This window comes from Callospermophilus lateralis, chromosome X (assembly GCF_048772815.1).
Source record: "Callospermophilus lateralis isolate mCalLat2 chromosome X, mCalLat2.hap1, whole genome shotgun sequence".
Lineage (NCBI taxonomy): Eukaryota > Metazoa > Chordata > Mammalia > Rodentia > Sciuridae > Callospermophilus > Callospermophilus lateralis.
Window position 1 is genome coordinate 27,968,816 of NC_135325.1, and position 20,658 is coordinate 27,989,473.

At 38.4% G+C, this 20,658-nt stretch overlaps 2 protein-coding genes across 6 annotated transcripts in view; one reads left to right on the forward strand and one right to left on the reverse strand.

Moving 5' to 3' along the window:
* Window positions 1-20,658, reverse strand: part of Cask (calcium/calmodulin dependent serine protein kinase) — a 348,936-nt gene that overhangs the window by 157,270 nt on the left and 171,008 nt on the right. The gene's annotated exons all lie outside the window — the stretch shown is intronic.
* Window positions 12,644-13,654, forward strand: Gpr82 (G protein-coupled receptor 82). Its single transcript, XM_077107711.1, has one exon. It carries the CDS (start codon window positions 12,644-12,646, stop codon window positions 13,652-13,654), a length of 1,011 nt encoding a protein of 336 aa, XP_076963826.1.

Here is a 20,658-nt window from a genome sequence, read left to right on the forward strand (position 1 = left end):
AACTGGTTACCACATTGCATTGTGAAATAGGGACAAGCACCTTCCTTAGAAACCTGGCTCAGCTGGGCGCGGTGGCGCACACCTGTAATCCCAGTGGCTCCAGAGGCTGAGGCAGGAGCATCATGAGTTCAAAGCCAGCTTCAGTAATCTAGCAAGGCTCCAAGCAATTCAGTGAGACCCTGTCTCAAAACAAAAAAATAAAAAGGGCTGGGGATGCAGCTCAGGCGTTAAGTGCCCTTGGTTCAGTTGAAAAGAAAAAAACCCTGGCTCAGTATCAAGAACTCAGGTGGGAATGGTAATCACTCTACTGTGTCATATTTTTAAGTTTTGTCTAACAGCAAGTTTCTAGACCCAAAGTTTTTATGTCTTCCATCAATACTGCTGGCATAGCTGTTACAGACAGTTCCTTAGTAGACAGTTCCCTTCTGTGTTTCCTGCCTCTTCTGGACCCTTTTAATTATGGAGACTTTCTAGCACCCCTGTCACCTACCCCCCCTGCTGGTTTTTTTTTCCTTTTCAGTACTCAGCAGCTCCTCTTTCTCTTCCCTGATTCACTTTTGTACCTCTTGTTGCCCTACTTTCTCTCTTTTTTTGTAATTTTTTTTTAGTTGTAGATGGACACAATATCTTCATTTGTTTTTATGTGGTGCTGAGGATGAAACCAGGTACCCCAAGCATGCGAGAGGCAGGCGCTCCACCCCTGAGCCCCAGCCCCAGCCCCCTACTTTCTCTTTTAAATGCCTTTCTCATCAATTAGTGCCCTTTTCTCTTGTGGTCCACCTCCCCGCCCCCATCTGTCAGAAGCAGAAATGCTTCAATTCCACATGGAAATTCAGTTTTTACTCAAAGAAAAACACTTGTTTCCTCTATATGAATAAAAAACATGCTCAGATGGCTGCAAAGGGAACTGATGAGGTTTGCATGCATGTTCATATTCAGTTCCCCTTTGTGGCTAGCAAGGCTTGAAAAACACAGGAACACATAGGGTCAGCTCTTGCAGGGACAGAGTGGAGGGTTCCAGATATCTATGGCAAGTAGGGAGAGAAGGCAGCTAAGTAAGTCAATGTGAGTGTTATGGTCCAATGGTTTGATATTTGTGATCCTGAAAAGAAAAGAAACTTTGAGTAATGAGTACAACCTAGACAGTGGGGAGGGGGTAGCCGCTCCACCCTGCTAGTCTGGTCATCTTTCTGCAGCCGTTCACTCTCTAGTGTTCACTCTCTAGTTGGATAAATTCACTGATCCAACTCTCAGGGTGAAACATACTATTGGGAAGTAGCAGAATTCGATTTTTCTTCTGGTTTTATTGAAAAGCTAGATTAATATTCTGGAAACAGAAAAGAAAGGGAGAGACTATAAGGGATTAAAAAAATACAAAGGAAGCAGCATAAATTCATGGCACATTTAATATATCTTTAAAAATGAAAAAGAGGAGCTGGGGTTTATGGCTCAGTGGTAGAGCACTTGCCTAGCATGTGTGAGGCCCTGGATTCAATACTTAGCACCACATAGAAATAAATAAATAAAGTAAAACAAAACATTCCATCTAAATTTAAAAAAAAATGAAGAAGAAACAAAATAACAACAGCTTCAAGACTTAAGTGGGTCACGAAGGGCATCCCTTTGCAAATACAATGTCTTTTTCTTTGAGGAATATTACTCAGGAAATAGTGGACTCTGAGGTACACATACTATATTCATCTCAAAGAAAAGAACCAATGCACTGCACTTTGAGGAAGAAATATAAGTGTTGTTAGAACTTTAAAATTACAAGAATATTAAAAACAAATGAGGTAGATTAAAAATGACCCTGAATTCTCTGCCACTCTTTTTGAATTTGGACAGATATTGACACTTGTTTTGACCAGTAAAAATATTGTGGCCAGTGTGGTGGTGCACAGCTGTAATGCCAGCAGCTTGGGAGGCTGAGGCAGGAGGATCACGAGTTCAAAGCCAGCCTCAGTAACTTAGTGAGACCCTAAGCAACTCAGCGAGACCCTGTCTGTATATAAAATATAAAAAAAAATGGGCTGGGGATGTGGCTCAGTGGTTAAGTGCCCCTGGGTTCAATCCCTGGCACCAAATAATAATAATCATAATTATAAAAATAAAATATTGTGGATATTGTATGACATCTGAGCAAAGCTTTAAGAGACCTTGCAGCTGCCAGTTTTCCTCTCTTGGAAACCCAAGATCATCTCATCGTAAATAAATCCAGGATGAAAAATCACATAGAGAGGGATGTCCAGGCTGCCAAACCATCCCAAGTAACTCTCTAGACATGTGAGTGAGGATATCTTGAACCACCAAGCCTCAGTTGAGCTGCCAGATGACTATGTTGCATGAATGATCCCAGGTGAGACTCAGAAGACAGCTCGGCTCAGAACAAACTGCAGAGTTGAGAATGAATTAAGAATTGTTTTGTTAAGCTACCAAGTCTGGGCGTGGTTTGGTATGCAGCAACAGATAAATGATGCATATAAAATGTAAATGAAGAGAATGTATGGAATGAAATTTTTAAAAAGCAACAGTGAATTTAAGAAATTTCTTTAGCAAAAAAAGGCAACGCTCCAAATTATTTTACTTGGAAGCTCACAAGCCTGTGTGTGCTTGCATATGTATGTGTGTGTGTGTGTGTGTGTGTGTGTGTGTGTGTGTGTGAGTGAGAGAGAGAGAGAGAGAGAGAGAGAGAGACATACATACACACACACACTAACTTTCTAAACCTTTTACGTGGTGGGGAGTAGTTCTCAACGATACTAACAAGCATATACTCCCCCTGATGGAGAGAACTGAATAATGAGACAATTAGTTTAGGGTGTTTTTTTTTTTTTTCCCTTTGCAGGGGCGCTCTACCACTGAGCCACAACCCCAACCCTTTCTAGTTTTTCAGATAGGGTCTTGCGATATTACCCAGGCTGGCCTCCAACAGGAGATCCTCCTGCCTCAGCAGATTACCTTCAAGCACCACTGCATCTGGCTAGGGCATCTCTTAAGATGAAGGGGTCTTCATAGGCTGACAGGAGAAAGTGACTACCGTGGAGGACAAAGGTGATTTCTCCTATGCTTTCTTCAAAAGGTGAAACATACTTTAAATTACAGTTATTGTTATTATTACAAGCCTTTTAGTACTATTTGCCTTTTACAACTATATCCCTCGGTTGCCATGATTTTTTAAAAAGTTAAAAACTGAAAGATGGTAATGAAAACTTTCACATACTAAAATGTCAAGACTTTCTTTTTACCATCAGGATAACTATGGTTCTGAATATTTTACCAAGGTGACTCTTGTGAGAACCACTAGTACAAAATAAAACAAAACAATCCCCAAAGGACATAGTGTATTAAAGGTAGATAAGTGGTACTGGGTTTTCATCTTAAGGACAGAAATCCATTGTCTATACAATTACTTTTATTCTATCACATTTAAATTGGTTTTCAGCTACTAAAATATAGTTTATAATTTTATTAGAGCTTAAAATTAAAACAAAAAGAAACCCTAAACTTTTCTATTGCTTTAAGTTTCCAGTTAGAAAATAGTGCAATGCGGACAGCTTCTGCGGCTGATAGCAATGGGTTTATCAAGGGCCGGTGATATAGTGCCCTCTGCTGGCCAGAGCACCATGCAAGAAGTGAACCACTTACAGACTGCGTTAAAATTTAACTCCGGCATCTTCCTTCCAATTTTTTTCTACTAAATATTTCCGGAGATATGGAACTTTAGAGAACTTATTATTTCCTAGCTTCAATGCTCTCTTTTTACTTTTGTTAAAACAACATATTTTACCATTTGGAGGAAGAGAAAGATGAGGCAATATGAAAATATTAGAAACTCTGATACCTATGCTTCTATTTGAGAAATAAATAAAACAAGACTTATTTAGAGTGATGCCTTAAAAATGATTGCTTCAAGTCTAACTTCTCTATCAAAGAATTACCAATATGCAAACACCAGTGAAACTGTGGATTTAGACAAGAATCATCATCAATGGATGCTAATTCCATGGTGTGGAAGGAAAACATTTCATAGACTCTCAAAATATGACCCTCAGAGTACTTATTGATTACTAAGGGAAAGGGGTATCTCTACAATGGAAGATTGACAGGAGTTAATGTTTCCAGATCAAAATCTGGAAACTTGTACATAAATGAGATACATTTTTTGGGTCACTTTATCCAAAGCAACAAAACAGATTCTGTGGGTACTATCTTATACAGTGAGAGTATGTATAAAGTAGTATACAAGAACGTGGGCTCCAAGGATCGCAAGTTCAAAGCCAACCTCAGCAAAAGCGAGGCACTAAGCAACTCAGTGAGACCCTGTCTCAAAATAAAATACAAAATGGGGCTGGGGATGTGGCCCAGTGTTCGAGGGCCCCTGAGTTTAACACCAGGCACCCACAACCTCTCTCCCCAACCCCCAGCCACAAAAAAAAAAAAAAGAATGTGGACTCCGAAATCAGACAATCTGGGGTTACAGTATACCAGTTTTATTACCACAGGCAAGTCATTTGTCCTGTATAGACCTAAAACTATCATCTAGAATAGGAAAGTAATAATAGCATTTATTTTAGAAATATCTTTAAAATTCAGTGGCTGTCATTTATTATTATTAATCTTTCTTTCTTCTTTTCTCCTTCCTTCCTTTTTTTCTTGTGCTGGCGATGGAACCTAGGGCCTTGTGCATGCTAGGCAGGTGCTGTACCATTAAGCTACATACCGAGTCCTATTACTAATTTTTAACAGCGGTTCTCAGAAAAACTGATTACTTCAATACTTGGTGCCCTGAATATGAGAAACCAAATGCAAACACTAACCCACTAACCAGTACAGGAGGAAGACCTCAGATACTCAGTTCTTCCTCATCTCTCTTTCTTTTCCCCCTTTGAATAAGGATAGAAAGTGATATGGAACAAGGACTTAATTTTATCTAGAAGTTCAAAAGAAATGATTGGTAATAAAATCAATGGCCATGAAACCTTGGTCCTGGAAAGAGATAGTGGAGCGATGAGAATTCTGGGCACTGATATATGGTGCTTTCTTTTTTTTTTTCTTTTTTTATTGGTTATTCAAAACATTACAAATATTGCAGAATATGGTGCTTTCTTAATGACCTTAATGCAACCCAAGTTGCTGTTTCCCAGGGTCTGATGTGATCAAATGCTTCATTTTCAGAAATCTTTACTTTGGCATTTCAAAGAACCCACAGGAAAAAATGATCGATTGCCTGTGTAGTTAAGCATGCCTATAATTCCAACTACTTGGGAAGCTGAGAAAGGAGGATCACATTCTAGATCAGCCTTAGCAACTTAGTGAGACCCTGTATCAAAATAAAAACATAAGGCCAAGTACTGTGGTGCATGCCTGTAATCCCAGCAGCTCAGGAGGCTGAAGCAGGAAGATTGCAAATTCAAAGCCAGCCTCAGCAACTTAGTAAGGCCCTTAGCAACTCAGTGGGACCCTCTCTGTAAATAAAATAGAAAAGGGGCTAGGGATGTGGCTCAGAGGTTGAGTGCTCCTGGGTTCAATCCCTGGTACAAATAAATAAATAAAACCGAACAAACAAACAAACAAACAAAAAACAAGAGAGAGAGAATGGTTGCTTCTGAAGCATGAGGTAAATTAAATTTGAGTGATTCAAAGATGCTGAAATTCAAAGACATTTTTGCCTTGTCTGACCCATGGCTAAAGTTTGTCCCCTCCTCTAAGCCTGCTAATTTCTCATCTACTTTTCACCTTTGAGGTGAACCTACTTCTTGTGAGCCTGCATAGTGTTTCTCTGCTGTGCATTCTTAGAGGACAATGTCCAGCCAGCACATTGAGGTCTATATGAAAAGACAAAAGTCACAGTTGAATGATAGTGAAATTTGGATCATTAGGTTCATTTATGTTTTGTCATTACACTTTTTTTCAGAAGGCTAATAACTTTTCTGTGCAATTATAAATGTCTAAACTCTGCTGTTTTTAGTGGTACTTGAGATAAATGCTCCCACTGCTTATTGAGAAATCAGCTCTAGCTAGCAAGCAGAGGTCCTTTTTCTGCACCCTAGGTGGGACGCCCATGATTAGAGCTGCCTGTAGCAGGAGGTGAGGGCCTGAGAGCAGTGCAACTGGAAACAGGGTTGTGGCCAGACACCACATCCTGAAGACAGCAAGGGGCTGACAAACCTTGAACAAACCACAGGTTTGAGTAACCAGGTTGTGCCTCATTCCTCCTTAAGGCAAACACTGGCTTGAATGTGCATTGAACTGGACAAGACTTACCACTGACCTCTTTTTACAAAAATCATCATCTTTACCTTGTGATGTTTGAATGTGGATAAAATTAGGCAGGTCTTCTTTTCTTTTTTTTTGGCGGTGGGGGGTGGGTGGGGTACTGGGGATTGAACTCAGGGGCACTTGACCACTGAGCCACATCCCCAGCTCTATTTTGTATTTTATTTACAGACAGGACCTCGCTATTGCTGAGGCTGGCTTTGAACTCGTGATCCTCCTGCCTCAGTCTCCTAAGTTGCTGGGAATACAGGTGTGCGCCACTGTGTCCAGCCAGGTCTTCTCTTCTTGCACAAAAGTGTTCCAATGCCCTGAGCTCCCGATTGGTCAGACAGAATATTTACAAGGCCAAGTGCAGCCAGTTTAGACAGAAGCTCAGATGGCCTAAAAATAACTTTTGAGTTGAAACACAAAGGTTCAAAGCTGTCCTATGTTCTCTGTTTTCTTAATCTGAAGGAAACTGATAAGGGCCCCTAATCCTAAATCCCCAAAACTGAGGTGACTCAGGAAAGTGCTCATGTACCCTTGCTGTTTGTATACAGCCCACCAAAATGAATGATGACGTGCCTGCCCTTTAGACCATTGTCACTGAACCACTCCAAAGGAATTCTGGGGCCTGATTAAATATTACAGTTAATACTCACACAAGTATCAAGGAAACTTAGCACAAGTCAGGACTTGAACTGTAGGAAACACTTCAGGAGGCAGAGTGTGAGGGTCAGAGCAGAACACTTAGGAGATAAATATTTGGCAGGTGATATAGGAAGTAATTCGAACTGAGGCAAGAGTGTTCAGACTCTTACAACACAAGTAGAACTTTGACGAGAAAAAGGATGGGAAAGATGAAGAAGAACTAAAGAAAACTCCCACTGATCTGAATAGGAAACTCCCAAGGGGCCACTTTTTACAGAGACCCTGCAAAATACTTTATTATTCTTGACATTTCAAGTAATATTTTTATTAGTCTTGTGTTTCCTGGTACTTCATTCCTTTTCTATCAGATACAATGATATTTCCCGATTTCTTAGGAAAATGTAAATAAAACTTGTTTTTTTTTTTTAATTTCAATTAGGAACACAAAATCCCTTAAATCATGAAGAATTTATACCGATGTTGCTGGATGACAAGTTAGCTTAATGAAGCTCAGGGCTTTCAAAGAGTGAAAAACAAAATGGCCTTTATTTCTTCTATAGTCAATTTCTGCTGCCTCAGAGTCTTGAACAGGAAACTCTGCCTGAATGAAATTAAAAGTACTTGAAACTGAATCCTGGTTTACTTCTCCTAAGTATCATAAGGTGCCATTATGGACCTGCAAGGAAGTCCAGTAAACGAACTGCCAACAGTTCTGACTCTAGTTCAATGACTGCTCACATCTGTGGTAGATGTTAAGATGATCATCTTAACAGTGATCATTATCTACTGATATTTACTCTTCCTGCAATGAATCAGGTCTGGCTCTGGGTGACTAACAGAACACTGCAAAAGTGACAAGTGTTGACTTCGGAGATGTTTGTTTCTCAGGGTGTTTCTCAAGATTAAATAAGAATTGCATATAAAGCAAATAGCAGGAAGTCTGGCACCTAGGAAGCTCTCCCGAAATATGACACTTTATGGTGGTGATGTGAAAGAGGCTCTAGTAGCAGTGAGATGTGAATTTAGGATAAAGAGAAGCCCTGAATCTTAAAGGAAACACCCCGGAAGCCATTGAGATGTAAAAAGCATAGTAGTAAATCTTGAACAACAGGCCCCAGGCCTATGCACTTGTAAAATGAGGGAGAAATACCAAGCGTAGGAAAACTGGTGGCTCCTCCCTGGATCCATCTCCTGTATGGCCCCTGATATGCCCTTCCCTAAATATTGGACCCCACCCCTACCCCAAGCCCAAATCCGGCTGCTCCTCACTCTAGAGACAGCTCATATTCTTGAATGTGTTATTTACCTTCCTAAATAAACTCTGTCTCGGCCTTTGTCTGGCTCCTGCTGAAGAACCCCCCTGCTACTGAGTTAAGTTTCCTTTCTCCACTGGGAACGCCTTGGGACCCTTCTCTGGAGACATTTCTTCTCTTGAGACCGCAGCTGGTGAGTGGATGTGAGGCATGAGGGAAAGAGAGGAATCCAGGAAGAGCCCTAGGTTTTTGGCTTGAATGACTGAAGGAGCCCATGGTTGTGTATCATATACTGAGTTTTGGGGACAATGGGCACCCTGGCCCCCCTGCCAAATATTCTTAAGCTCCAATTGGAAATATTAAAACAATCTTTTATTAATCACTGAGAAACTACATTCCATTTCCATTCTTTTCTAAATTACTTCAAGCTGCATTTTTTTAAAACTTTGATGGTGTTAGGAATTGAACCCAGGCACACAGCTCTACCATTGAGCTACACCCTTAGTTAGCAACACCAGTTTTTGCTCTAAGTGATTCCTTCCAGGAACATGAGAAATTGCTGAAGTAAAAATTATGGGAATTCTAGAAACCAAATTTCTGCAGTTAATAGCCATGTACCCTGGATGAATCACTACTTTTTTTTTTTTTTGTACCAGGATGGAACCCTGGAGCACTCAACCACTGAACAACATCCCCAGCTCTTTTTTTTGTATTTTATTTAGAGACAGGGTCTCACAGAGTTGCTGAGGCTGGCTTTGAACTCTCAATCCTCCTGCTTCCACCTCCCAAGCTGCTGGGATTACAGGCCTGCGCCTCTGCGCCCGCCTAACTACTCTTAATTAAATGATGGCAAGCATTGCAAAGATGCACAGCAGCAGGACAGACTCCAGAAACTTCAGAGAGTTTTCACTTTTGCTTTAGAAAAAAATATTAGCAAACATCAGAGGGAATTTATGCAATAGACATGAAATAAGGTTTAAGTGTTGGGGGTTATGAGAAGTGGCAGAGTGCTTCTATTAATTTTAAATGATTTACTAATAACTAAAGTGCTCAGACTTGATAAAATTAGATTTCTGTTCTCTGTTCTCCTTTTCAGACTCCCACTGGTTTAACTACCATAGGAAGATAGTGCTTGAGGCAAGTCTGACTCCCCAGCTGTACATGCTAGGCTTTCATTTGGTTAGTAGTTCACCGACTGACTAAAAATATCATATATAAAATTGGTTTCATAATTCTTTATGTTGTAACTATTCATTTGCTCTGAGGCCCACTTGCCACTTCGCAGGATTCTCCAAATTCATTGCAAATGCTCCAAATAACATACTGAACCCAAAGCCCAAGGTGCAGTCTGTACTGACAGGGAGTCTCTCTGGGCCTCAGCTTCTTCAACCTTAAAACAAAAGATCTCAACTCAGACATGGTTATGAAATTCTAGTTCAGTTCTATGATACTTGATTCTGGGAAGCTGCTCTTAAGAAAACTTGGAGTGTGTTTGCCTCTATTATCAGTACAGCAAATAAGCCACCCAGAAGGGATATTACAGATAAGTTTATGAACACATTTGTACTAATATTTTATTGGGTTCCCTCTATCACTGTGTCACATAAAATTAAGTAGCTATGGGGAATTACACCTTTGAACTTAACTGCAGCCAATCATGCTTCATAAAGCTGAGGTGTAAGTAGTTCATGAAATAATCATAAGGAAGTAATATATCTACATATATATATATATTGCACATCAACTTCCTCTCACTACAGAAATAGAGAAATGAGGGCTTTTTTTTTTTGAGGAGGTGGTTGCTACATTTACCATAACTATTGAATTTCTTCAATGCTCAGTTTAATTTCCTTTTTCCCCCGACTGTAGTTGGTGTCAAGCAAGAATCTATTTACATTGACTAAGGACACTGGAAGCGTGAAGATCAGAGAGTTGTAAGTCTGAAATTTGCATCACGACCTTGAACCATATAACCTTAATTGGCATAAACAGACAGGTAAGGGTAATTATTTATTAATTATAACTTATAAATTTGTTTTATAAGAACTCTAACAGGTATAAACTGTTTACACTTTGAAAACTGATCATTAGGAAAGGTAATGAGTGTATTTATGTAGATAAATATTAGTAAAGAATTGTAGAACTTACTTTTTTCATTTGTCAAATCAGTAGACACAATGTCTACACGAGTAACTTGACAGGCATTCTACTGAGGCAAATACGGACTTGACATTTTCAGGAAAGCAATTCTGTATCTGTAACATGTCATTTTGATTCTATTTTAAATGTAATAGTATTTCCCAAATTTTGAAAACAATTTAGCTAGTAGCTTTAAAAATCAAAGTTAATTTTAAAGGACAGGTACACAGGAGACACAAATTTGTGAACTAAACATTGTGAACTAATTATCCTTTGCTACCTTGAGGTTCCTGCAGAGACTTCATCTGTCCGATGAAGCTAGCTTCTGCCAGAGTCTTTTACCTTCCTTTTGTTCAGGAGCATTTGCTATTGATATTCATAGCGAGGCATCTTTGCTTTTGCTGTTTTTAGTATGTTTTGTATTATCCACACAAGGCAGGGGCTGGTGTTTTTCTTTAATATCATCATGAAAGGAAGCTCCATTCCTTATGGAAAATCAAAATCTACTTTGAGCAGATAAATTTTTCTTAAGAAATAAACTGGCTCACTTCATTCTCTATTTGACTGATTTTTAAATCAGTGAAGTTACAGATTAGGTTTTATATAACTGCATCTACACTGCAATTCTCCAGATACAAACTCATTCTGAAGCATATGGACTGTTTTCTAAATAAAAGTCACAACAAAATAAATGAAATGATGAAAACAGTGGTAGGCATTAATTAAGGGTCTCAGTGTTTGAACCTACTCTGCACAGCTCTTAATTTTTGTCTTTGAGTGCGGATTGTGTGGCTCAAAAAGTCATTTTGAAATTATGATATCATATTTGGAAAAAATGCCTAGTTTTGTAAAAATTGACATAATTTTAAAGCATAATTTTAAAGATGCAGAAAATTAATAAAACCATGATCTGAAGAGGGGTACAGACTAAAAAAGCCCTGAGGGGCTGAGGGCTGAGACTGGTGTATGGTAAAATTTTCATGCTTATCAAAATAGAACACAATGTTTTTGTTTTGTTTTGTTTTTAAAAATTGAGAAACCCTGCTGTAGACTGTGAAGGAGTGGAGAATGTGGTGCCCAAAAAGCAATGGTGAAAAACAGAGAAATGTGGCACATTCTAAACGGAGATCATGATTTTTATTTGGCCAGAATCCAGTAACTTGTCTTTGTTATTATTGCCTAAAGAAAATAAGGAAATAAGGAGAAAAGTAAGAATGAAAATGGGTTTGTCATTCTTTAGCACTTCATGTGTACTCTGCAAGAAAGATTAAAAATAAGACTTCCAAAAGCAAAAAAAACTATACCTGCGTTTATCCTGTGATTAGAACAGCATATCCTCCAAACAAATTTAAAACTCTGAAGAACCCAGATACTAAATTACACATGAGGACACATGAGGGCGCTCTAGTCAACAAGCACAGCAACTACAATTTTGACATAATTTTAAAGTCAACTTCTTACTGAAGTATGGCAGTTTAGCATTAACTAGTTGAAATGAGAAATTACTGATGCCCTTTGGCAATGATCCTCGGATTCTGAAGTCTATCCTTGGTCACTATGATTTTCTTTTTAAAATTCAGGTTCTTAGTTTTTGTTGATGAGGAATTGAATTTACTTCTGAACTATGAAAAGGGACTCTTTATAGTATTGGATTATAGAGAAGTGCTTTAACCTAGCCAGGAAAACTATTTGCATGTAACTAATATATTTTAAAAAAACAGTCTTATCTTTTTGGTACTAGGGATTGAACTCAGGGGCGTTTACCTCTGAGCTACACCCTCAGGCCTTTTCTGAGATAGTCTCTCATAAATTGCAGAGGCTGGCCTTAGACTTGTGATCCTCCTGCCTTGGCCTCCCCAGTCACTGGGATTACAAACTGTGCACTGCTGAGCCCAGCTCATCTCTTCTTAAATGTGAAACAAAATACTTTTGTAACACCTTCCTTTGACCAGCTCGTATTGTTGCATGTACCTTAAATTTTTTAAAATTACATTTCTAGGCAAAATGTGTCATCACTTACTTATACATTGCTTTATGATCTAAGAACTGTAAATTCTGTCAAAGTCAGGTGATAATTCTCAGGCATTTATATCCTTGCATCAAATTTTGTTTTTTAGACAAAAGCACTATCCATCATAATAAGAACACTCCATTTGTATTTCAACTGGACAATTGTGATTAGAAAAGGTAAGAAGCAAGCCATCTGCACGTTCTTTTTCCACCCAATACATTTTGTAACTATTGCTTTTTTTATGATCTGGCTTACATTCTATCCATACTTTGAATATTAAATATCTGCAATTCTGTTCCAGCTCCTGTGACAAATTAAAAAAAATCTGATATAAATGAGGAACAATTCAACATGCATTCAACCATCTATGATCTCTTCCACGGCTCTGCCAATCATTTATACCTTGCTTTGTATTGTTGGTCTCTTTGGAAACTCACTTTCTCAGTGGGTGTTTTTAACAAAAATAGGCAAGAAAACATCAACGCACATCTACCTGGCACATCTCGTGACTGCAAACTTACTTGTGTGTGGTGCCATGCCTTTCATGGGTATCTATTTCCTGAAAGGTTACCAATGGGAATATCACTCTGCACAATGCATAGTGGTCAACTTTCTGGGAACGCTGTCCATGCATGTGAGTATGTTTGTCAGCCTCTTAATTTTATGTTGGATTGCCATAAGCCGCTATGCTACCTTAATGAAAAAGGATTCCATGCAAGGACCTACATCCTGTTATGAGAAAATATTTTATGGCCATTTATTGAAAAAATTTCGCCAGCCCAACTTTGCCAGAAAACTATGCATTTATATATGGGGAGTTGTCCTGGGCATAATTATTCCCGTTATCATATACTATTCGGTCGTGGAGGCTACGGAAGGAGGAGAGAGCCTGTGCTACAATCCACAGATGGAACTAGGAGCCATGATCTCTCAGATTGCAGGCCTTATTGGAACCACGTTTATTGGATTTTCCTTTTTAGTAGTGCTCACGTCATACTACTCTTTTGTCAATCATCTGAGAAAAGTAAGGACCTGTACATCCATTGTGGAGAAAGATCTGACTTACAGTTCTGTGAAAAGACATCTTTTGGTTATCCAGATTCTACTCATAATTTGCTTTCTTCCATATAGTATTTTTAAACCCATTTTTTTTGTTCTGCACCAGAAAGGGGACTGCCAGCAATTGAATTATTTAATAGAAATAAAAAACGTCCTCACTTGTCTTGCTTCAGCCAGAAGTAGTACAGACCCCATTATATTTCTTCTATTAGATAAAACATTCAAGAAGATACTATATAATCTCTTTACAAAATCTAATTCACCACATATACAACCATATGGTTGACTTCTGGATGGAAAATGCCATGAAACAGGAAGTATTCATGTGACTCTGTTAGGGACACTAACCCAAATGATTAACATGTCATAGCTTGGTTGATGGCAGGCACCAAAAAAGCCTCTCTGTTTTTTTAAAATAAGTAAATATATCCATAAAACTCGATTTCAAGCTCTATTTATGCTGAAAGTTGAGATGGCAGAGATTTTCAGAGGTGAAAGTCAAACATACTGAAAGGATACCACTGTATATGAAACCAACCGACCATTATCTGTTTGAATTCTATTGTGGATCTTCTGTTCAGAACACAGTATTTCATGACTGTAGGATAAAGAAGCAAATGGTTTATGGATTGTCTGCTTTGTATGAAGAATATAGGAGTCCATCTTGGAATGCAAAGGTTAGCATTTGTTTTGTTGGTAACATAAAAAACTTTATAAGAAATGTCCTCACTTAAGTCCTATCAAGGCGCATGAATAATATAGTATAAAAATCCAAGGTTTTATAAACACTTTTATTTGAAATTATTTGACTCATATTACTGGGAGAGGCAATATTCATTGAGCAGATATTACAAATATGCTTAAATATTTGGATTAGGCTTTGTCAAAATAAAAAGCTAAAATAATGTCATATGCCCATTTTCGTCACATTGTGTATTTTCCTCTATATCTAATATAAAAATGTTACTAATGATTGGGCTGGGATTGTGGCTCATCGGTAGAGTGCTCGCCTAGCACGGGTGTGACCCGGGTGCAATTCTCAGCACCACCTAGATTCTCTCTCTCTTTAAAAAAAAGTACCTGGCACGTAGATATGTTAAATTAATTTTGTGAAGTGAATGTATGATAAAGCAGCATTCTAGTTTGGTCCCTAATTCAGACTCCCTGGGTTCAATCCTGGTTCCATATCTTATTTAGCTGGACAACCTTAAGCAAATTACTTACCCATTTTACATGTTAATTTCTTCATTTGTAGAACAGAAAAATACTACCTTATTCATAGGTAGTATTTTAAATCAGATAATGTTGCTTGGCACTTGCTATGTGCCAGGTACTTTGCTTACATGCTTAACACGTATTATTTTAATCATCACAACCATAAAGTATGCCAATTTACTTGCTGATGAAAAAACTGAAGTGCATAGTTAAGTAAGCCCTGATTTTTCTCCAGTATCTAAGTAAATATTTAATAAGTAAGCATTTCTTAATGGTCATTTCTTTCTTCCATGTAAATCTAGTCAGTAAGACAAATGATGGTGACTGCATTCTGTTATCATATACATTATAATTTTTAAAAAGTAAATGTGTTTGGATCAAAAGCATCTTTGGAGTTATAATCAGTTTTCTATTTATCCTCCCACTGTACTTGCATTCTCTTTTTCTGATAAGAACCAAACGAAAACAGTTGAACAAATTCACCCATTAACTGTAACTTACTACTTTGTTAGAAACTGCTTAAAGATTAACTTTTTTCTCCACATGGTAATTCCTTCAGTGATCAAGGAGAAGTTTAAAGTAAGTTCACATGATACTTCCAAGTCTTTAATTTCATAGCGTGTTTTGTTCCTGAATTACAACTGTAGAAACAATTCACTGTATAGATTCTCTAAGAGCCATGTTTAAAATCATTAGAGGTGGTTCTGACACTTTTGTTGATTTTCATTAAAAACCAATAATAAAAAAGTAAATATTTGTTTTCCTTTTTATTTCAGTGTTTAACTGAGAGATTAAAATGTTCAGAGAAAAGTCTGAACATATTCCAGCTTTCAGTATTTAACAGAATGTATCTAGTCTTTTATAGTAGCCATCGGATTTCTGGTTCAGTAATTTTCAGAGACAGAGAAGACCTGGAAATCCTAAGTGTATGCTGGCTGTAAATGGAGGTGTCCATTCTAGTGACTTTCTAGACATGTGAATCAGAATAACTCAAAGTCCACCACAAAAGTTCCTGAGATGCCCAGAATTTTCCACAGTTATAATAAGCAATAAGAGGAACTGAGATGATCAGTAATTTTCATCTGACACTATACTATATTAAAGTTCACTGTACTTAGGAGTTTAAAAAATATGTAGCTTCTAAAAATAATTTTAAAAAATCACTTTATAGATAATCTACCCACTACTTTAAATAAAAGATGTTATCAAAGTAGAGTTTCCTGGGCTGGGGCTGTAGCTCAGTGGTAGAGGGCTTGCTGAGCATACGTGAGGCACTGGGTTTGATCCTCAGCACCACATAAAAAACAAAGGCATTCTGTCCATCTACAACTACAAGAAAGTTAAAAAAACAAAAACAGTAGAGTTTCTTACATTTAAAAAGGCAGCACAATTTCTCTGAGTTACTTATTTTTTTTCATTGGTCCTTTTTAGTTATACATGACAAGATTCCATTTTGATAAAATTATACAAGCATGAGCTATCTTATTCTAATTAGGACTGCATTGTGGATGTACACAATGGTGGGATTCACTTAGATATTTCAAATTATTCATTCTGATAGAAAATGCCATGTATTGAACTATATACTGAGCTTACATATTATAATCATTTTTTATTTTGAATTTTTTATGATCATGTTTATCTTTATACCACAGATGCTTCCCTAAACAGCAGATTGTAAACCATGTTGAGTTTTTTTGTTTAAATGGAATTGAAAAATTGGCTATTTAATGTCACAGTGTATGTTTTATATAAAAAATCCTTTTCCAAATTTACTCCAATTTTAAAGTTTGGATTTCAGAAAAATGATATTTTTAACTTGTTTGTGAGTTGTAGTCAACCACAAATTTGGGATTTCAAAAATCCTGAATTTTGACTTACAGGTCAACAGGATTTTCTTTTAAGTAGGAAACAGACATGTTTATTTCCCCTTTCATTCTTCCTATATACATACTCTCATTAAAGCAGATTTCAAACTATTAATCAGGAACACAAACCATTAAGACTATATAAACAAAATTCAGGATAATTACCCAACCTGGAAGTGAGTTTGTCCTTTGTGGGTGGAAGAGGAAGATGGCTCATCTGGTTCTAATTTGGTGAGGACTCTTGGCCTATCCCCTGCTTTGCAGATTGCAAGGGTGGAAGCTGTTATAAGTAAACATGTGAAGACCACGGAAAGAGAAGCTTGCTGGCAAATCATAAAGGGAACACAAAAGGGACATTGGTAATTTGTTAAGCATTTCAATTATGCAGCGTAATGCTTGGGACCTTCCTCTGATGGTCCCCAAATTCCAATGGAATTGATATCATTGGAGAGAGTTCCTATAGCTAGAAAGGTTTTTACACCTGGCAGAAAAACCTCTTTGGCCACATGATACCACCCCTGGTTCAGGAGAGAAGCAGTGAAATGAGCCACTTCTAACAAGAAAAACATTTATCCCTTTCCTCCCATAAATCAAGGAGTTTTGGCATTTAGAAGGGTAGATGGGAGGATAAAAAGCATACATAGGAGTTAGAGATGCAAGATAAATATTAAAACTGTATTCAAACCGAAAGCCCACATCATATTCAACAATCTTACAGAAGTAATGCCTGAGGATTAACAGTGTGCTTTTTTTCCCCCAAACCCAGGGCCTTGTGCATGCAAGGCAAGCACTCTACCAAATGAGCTATTTCCCCAGCCCCAACAGTGTGCTTCTTATCATAAGGAATAAAAGAAGTAAGTTTGGGTTATAATGAGAAAAATTTATTTTATATAATATGAAGGACTTTGGGGAGTCATGGTCACAGATATCAAAGAAATGTCAGCAACCAAAGGCAAGAGGAAGGAATACTTTAAGAAATCCGCAATGCCGTGGCAAGCAGTGTTATATGACGAACAGGCATTTATAAGTCAGGCCATCAGAAGGTGAAAGGAGAACTGAGACCAGAAGGGGAGTGAAGGGCAGCCAGGCGTGTTGACACATGTTGTGAGGAAAACCATTTATAGGAAGCATACCAAGAAACAATTGGGCGGGAGGCCTCTGGCTAGTGTATGTGCACCGTGAGTTTCCACATTTCTGAAACTAGAAACTGAGCACCTCAACCTTCTGGGCATAGGCCCCGTTCAAAATAGAAAGCAGTGTAGCAAGCAGTTGTGCTCCCAGAGGAGCTGCTTCACTTCAACTTCAGTTATTAAAACTGCACCTGAGTAGGTCAGAGTGACAGAAAGGCCTATGGAATGCTGAGGTTCTGCACATCCAGGTGGTGCCTTGTGGGGCTGCCTGCAAGAGTTAGGAGAGCCCAGAGAATTCCACAAACTGTGTGCTTAGCAGAGCCAGCAAAGGCAGGCAAGGAGCCAGCAGATGCATTTACTTGGACGACTGTGCAAATTTTCTCCAAAGTTCTTTTAATTTAGGGATGAGAAGAAGAAAATAAAACATAATGGAAATTTTCTCATCCTTTCACAAGAAAAAAAAGAATTAAGGGAAGAAGATGACAGAAAAAATGGAAATTTGCATGCATGCCTTAATTAATGTCTGAGAAATATTATGACAATGGGTCTTAACCAGGGGCAATTTTGTGCCCCAGAGAACATTTGGGAAGGTCTAAAGACTTATTCAGTTGTCACAACTGAGAGGAGATGCTATTGGCTTGGATGCTGAGAAGTTTTGCTACAATACCCAGGATAGCCTTTCACTACAAGTGTCTGGTCCCAAATGTCACTAGTGTGGCTGTTGGGAGAACTTATGTTATGATGACATGTCTCCCTGAATTTCAAAGAATTGTACCATTACTTTTTGTTGTATGTGGTCCTGGGGATTGAACCCAGGGGAGCTTTACCACGGAACCACATCCCCAGCCCTCTTAATTTTTTTAAAAATTTATTTTGAGACAGGATTTCACTGAGTAGCTGAGTCTGGCCTTGAACCTGTGATTCTTTTGCCTCAGCCTCTGGAGTCTCTGGAATATAAAGGCATACACCTGGCTTATCAATATTTTTAATGCAATTTCATGTGAAATTGCTTCTCCAAAGCAAGCAGGTTCCATTACAGGTCACATGGTCTGTACACTCAAATCTAACAATCCTTTTTAGACTCAAGTATGATCATTTCAAAAAGAAATGCCCAAGTAAAGAAAAAAGTACTATTAATCAATATAATGGTGGGACCTTTGAGAAACTGCATGCTTTTAACTCTTATGGTAAGAATTATGAGAATGGGAAAGAGAGAAATGCATTGTTAGGAAAGGTTTACAATGACCACTATGTGGGAATACCTCCATAACCAGGTCCTCAATCAAACTAAGTTTACCTAAATTACCCAAGTCATATTAGTAAATCCTGTTGACACAACTTTTGAGATATATCTGGAATATAACTGCTTTTTTTTTTGTTTAAACCACTTCCACTGCTACCTCTCTGGTCTAAGTTGGCTTGGGGAGGGATGCAGGGTGGAGGGGGAGGTTTGTGGCCTCTTTACTCTCCCCTTTGTTCATTTTGCCCCAGCTATACCTGCTCCTTGCTGTTCCTCTGCTGGGCTACTTGAGTTCCTGTCTTGGCACCTTTGCATTGGCTGTATCTTTACCTAGAACATTCTCCTCTTAGATATCAGCTCAGTCCCTCCCTTGCCTCCTTCAAGTCCTTGCTCAGATGGCATATTGTCCCTATTCTAACACTCCCTGGCCTTGTGGCCCCTCTTTTTTATTTCCCTGAGTCCTTTTCATATTCTAGCCTACCCTATAGTTTCCTTATTTGTGCTTATTGATTGTTGTCTTGGGCTGGGAGTGTAGCTCGGGGGTAGAGCCCTTGTTTAGCACGTGTGAGGCCCCAGACTTGATCCCCAGTACTGCAAAACCCAAAACAAACAAACAATGAGTATTGTCTGTCTCTTCTGAACTAGAATGTCAGTTCCAGAAGGGCAGTGATTTTTGTCTGCTTTGTTCATTGACTAATTTCCAACTCCTAGTACAGTGCCTGCCACACAGTAGGCTGTCAGTAAATATCTTTTAGATGAATGTCTTAAGAAAATACACCAAAATTCAACATTGCTGATTAAGTAAATTGTGAGTATTCCATTTACCTATGCAAAATGTATAGATTCCAGGTACTGAAATATCAAGAATACCAACATTAATATGCACTCTGTGTTGAGTCTCCCTGCTGACTTAAAAAAAAGGTGTTTCTTATTAATTTGCAGTTTGAGAATGACTTCTTTTTCCTTCCTCAGCAGGATTCTGGGTGCTTCCTAAAAATTATTTGGCATGTACTTTAGAAATAATAAACTAATCTAATATAATCCAATGCAAAACTGAGGTCTTTGCACACACTGTTCCTTCTCTATGAAATGTCCTCTTGTCTCCATGTAACAACCCCATGACTCAAGACCAGGCTCCAACATGACCTCCTCCATGAAATCCCTCTACCTTGTATAATAATTATTAGTTTGCCTTTTTATAAAGATGACCACCAACAAGTTCTTCTGTTCTTGTGTACATCCACACTACTCCAAACAAAAGATGAAAGCAGTGGAAGAAGAGGGTCAGTGAGGGAGGAGGGGAGAGGAAGCAGAAGTACTAGGGACTGAACTGGAGCACATTATATTCCATGCATGTATGATTAAGTCAAAAAGAACCCAAGTATTATGTACCACTACAATGTACTAGTAAAGACATTTTAAAAAGATGAATCTATTTTTCTTCCCCTTGAACCCAGGTTAGCCTTATGATCATTTTGGGGGAAGGGGGATTGAACCCAGGGGTGTTCTACCACTAAACTGCATTCCCAGTCCTTTCTTTCTTTCATTTTGAGATAGAGTTTTGCTAAGTTGCTCGGGGCCTTGCTAAGTTGCTGAGGCTGGCCTCAAGCTTGCAATCCTCTTGCCTCAGCCTCCATAGTCACTGGGATTACATGTGTGTGCTACTGCATTTGGCACTTGATGACCTTTTTTACGACTGATAATTAATTGAATGCAGAGGATGTGACAGGGTACAAATTCCAGACCCAGGTTTCAAGAAGCCTGGCAACTTTCCTTTTTGCTCTTTTGGAGCCCTGAGCCACTCTCCTGCTGGAGAAGGGCCCATGTGGAAAGAGTA